The sequence below is a fragment of the Camellia sinensis genome, chromosome 13 (genome assembly GCF_055761805.1).
Source record: "Camellia sinensis isolate YWXY chromosome 13, ASM5576180v1, whole genome shotgun sequence".
NCBI lineage: Eukaryota > Viridiplantae > Streptophyta > Magnoliopsida > Ericales > Theaceae > Camellia > Camellia sinensis.
The window spans coordinates 149,727,199-149,730,659 of NC_138973.1; the positions used below are offsets into that span (position 1 = coordinate 149,727,199).

The 3,461-nt window shown below is 42.8% G+C and overlaps 1 protein-coding gene across 1 annotated transcript; it reads left to right on the forward strand.

Annotated features, from left to right (window-relative positions):
* The first annotated feature begins 218 nt into the window (after positions 1-218).
* LOC145805777 (uncharacterized) lies at positions 219-1,427 on the forward strand. Its single transcript, XM_082900984.1, has one exon. It carries the CDS (start codon positions 219-221, stop codon positions 1,425-1,427), a length of 1,209 nt encoding a protein of 402 aa, XP_082757110.1.
* Positions 1,428-3,461: the final 2,034 nt, after the last annotated feature.

The window sequence follows — 3,461 nt, forward strand, 5'->3', positions numbered from 1 at the left end:
AAGATGCTACTTCTGCCCGGCTGGATAGAATGGAGAGAATGATTATGGAAATGGCGGAGACCCTACGACAACAACAACAATAGCCACAACAACCACCACCACCACCACCGGTACCTCCACCGGCAGTACAAGATTTCCATGCTGAAGACCGAACTATCACCCTTACTAAGGAGTTTAAAAAGATGAAACCGCCATCCTTCAAAGGAGGAATAGAACCAATGAAAGCTGAGGCGTGGGTGTTGGGAATAGAGAAGTTATTCGAAGTCTTTCCCTGCACAGAAGCTCAAAAGGTGCAACTAGCTGCCTTTACTCTTGAGGATGAGGCACGCAGATGGTGGATGCTTACGAGAACTGTACACCAAGGATTGACATGGGACAGATTCTTGGAATTGTTTTATGACAAGTACTTCCCTCAAAGCATGCAGGATAAGAAGGTAACAGAATTCGAAACTTTCAGGCAAGGGAACAAAACTGTCGCCGAATACGAAGCCCAATTTGCGGAATTAGCTTGGTTTGCACCTTATATGGTGGACACGGATTATAAGAAGGCGCGTAAATTTGAAGGGGGATTGCGGAGCGCTATCCTGGATAAGGTTAACATGTTGAAGTTACCCACATACGTTGATGTGTTGGAGAGGGCTGTTATAGCGGAAGGGAATCTCGCTACTCAGAGTCGAATTTCGGAATGGAAAGGGAAGAGGCAAAATACTCAATGGTCGAAGGGATCACCTACTCCACCAAACAAGAAGCAGACTTTAGGGAGTTTAAATACTACTACCCCTAGCCAGCATTCAATGCCGACTTGTCCGGAATGTGGGAAGAAGCATCGTGGAACGTGTTATCGGAAGTCTGGAGCCTGTTTTCAGTGTGGTAAGACGGGTCATTTGATCAAGGATTGCCCTCAAAGGAATCAACAGAGTAATAATAGGACCGCTACAAGTTCAGCGGGGTCTGCACCAACTTCCAACACCAAGGCAACTGCTAAACCTACTAATAATAAAGACACTGCGAGACAAGGCAGGGTGTTCGCATTGGTTCCGAGAGATGTGCAAAATGCGGCAACAGTGGTGTCAGGTACATTTATTGTTCACGGTCATTTCGCTCATGTATTATTTGATTCTGGCTCCACCCACTCTTTTGTGTCGAAACTATTTGCTCCTAATTTAGATAAAACTGAAGAAAAACTGTCTTATATGTTGTGTGTGTATTCACCTTTGGGAGGCCCTATGATTTGTACTTCTATATATGCTGCTTGTGAACTCCAACTTGGGGATATCCGGGTATATGCCAATCTGTTACCTCTTGATATGGCCTATTTTGATATTATTCTGGGAATGGACTGGTTGGGTGAATATGGTGCAACTATAGATTGTTTGACTAAACAAATCAGTTTCCACCCTCCAGGACAATCAGGGTCTACCTTTTAGGGACATGGAGTGACTTCTCCACCTTATTTAATTTCCGCAGCAAGGGCTTGTAAATTAATTTAGAAACGGTGTCAGGGGTACTTATGCAGTGTTCTAGAGGGGCAAGTGGTGAATGGGAATACCGACATGATCCCAGTTGTCTGTGAATTTCCGGACGTCTTTCCAGAAGAATTACTAGGGTAGTTAATAGACCGTGAAATTGAGTTTACAATTGAAGTAGCACCGGGAACTCATCCCATTTCTAAGACTCCGTATAGAATGTCGCTAGCCGAGATGAAAGAATTGAAAATGCAGTTGCAAGATTTACTGGACAAAGGATTTATCCGTCCGAGTGTATCTCCGTGGGGTGCACCAGTTTTGTTTGTAAAGAAGAAGGATGGAACACTCCGGCTTTGTATCGATTATAGAGAACTTAACAAAGTCACAATCAAGAATAAGTATCCATTACCAAGAATCGATGATCTATTTGATCAGCTTCAAGGGGCACAGGTCTTTTCTAAGATTGATCTATGGTCTGGATACCATCAATTAAAAGTCAAGGCTGATGATGTCGAGAAGACAACTTTTCGAACTCGGTACGGTCATTATGAATTTTTGGTTATGCCCTTTGGAGTTACTAACGCCCCAGCAGCCTTTATGGATTTAATGAACCGCGTCTTTAAGTCCTAATTGGATGAATTTGTGGTGGTCTTTATTGACGATATCCTCATTTATTCAAAGAATGCGGAAGCTCATGAGACCCATCTTCGCTTAATTCTTCAAACCCTCCGGGAAAAGAAATTGTATACAAAGCTAAAGAAATGTGAATTCTGGCTACTCGAGGTGGCATTTCTGGGGCATATTATCACAAAGGAAGGAGTTTTTGTTGATCCACACAAAATTGAGGCGATTGTGAAATGGCCGACTCCTACCAATGTGACCGAAGTACGTAGTTTTATGGGGTTAGCTGGCTATTACAGGAGATTTGTTCAAGATTTTTCCAAAATTGCTGTGCCACTTACACAATTGACTCGAAAGGGAGTTGCATTTGAATGGTCAAAAGAGCGGGAGTCTGCTTTCCAGGAATTGAAGATGAAGCTAACCACAGCTCCAGTTCTGGCTTTACCGTCTGACACCGAAGGGTTTGTAATTTACAATGATGCGTCCCATAAAGGATTAGAGTATGTGCTTATGCAAGGTGGAAGGGTTATTGCCTATGCTTCACGACAGCTTAAACCCCATGAAAAGAATTATCCCACGCATGATCTTGAGCTCGCGGCGGTAGTTTTTGCTTTAAAGATATGGCGGCACTATTTGTATGGTACTACCTGTGAAGTTTACACCGACCACAAAAGTCTTAAGTACCTTTTTACCCAGAAGGAATTGAACATGCGGCAGCGTCGGTGGTTAGAGTTAATTAAAGACTACGATTTACAGATCCATTATCATCCTGGTAAGGCCAACACGGTTGTAGATGCTCTTAGTCGGAAAAATATGGGAGATTTGGCCAACCTGTTTACGGAGCAAAGGGAATTGGTAAATGAATTGGATAAAATGAGTGTGGAATTTAAGATACATGGACAGGAGACAGTCCTAGCAGCAGTAATCGCTCAACCGACTTTACTTGAAGAGATTAAGTTACATCAAATGGAGGATGACATTCTAAAGAAAGTATATGAAGAGTTAGAGACAAAACCAAAATCGGGATTCAGTTTGGTGGATTCGGTACTCAAATTTCAAAATCGAATGTGTCCCCAACGTGTTGGAACTTAAACGGAAATTGATGGAAGAAGCACACGCCTCAAGATTTTCCATGCATCCGGGAAGTACTAAAATGTACCGGGATTTGAAACAAAATTTTTGGTAGCCAAGCATGAAAAAGGAAATTGCAGAATTCGTCTCTAAGTGTTTGCAATGTCAGCAAGTGAAAGCGGAGCATCAAAGACCAGCAGGATTATTACAATCCCTTCCAATCCCGGAATGGAAGTGGGAACATCTAACCATGGATTTTGTTGTGGGGTTACCACGGACACCTCGGGGTATGAATTCTATATG

Bases quoted from the DNA above. Each gene is read 5' to 3' on its own strand.
- LOC145805777 (XM_082900984.1), top strand. From the start codon at position 219: ATGAAAGCTGAGGCGTGGGTGTTGGGAATAGAGAAGTTATTCGAAGTC.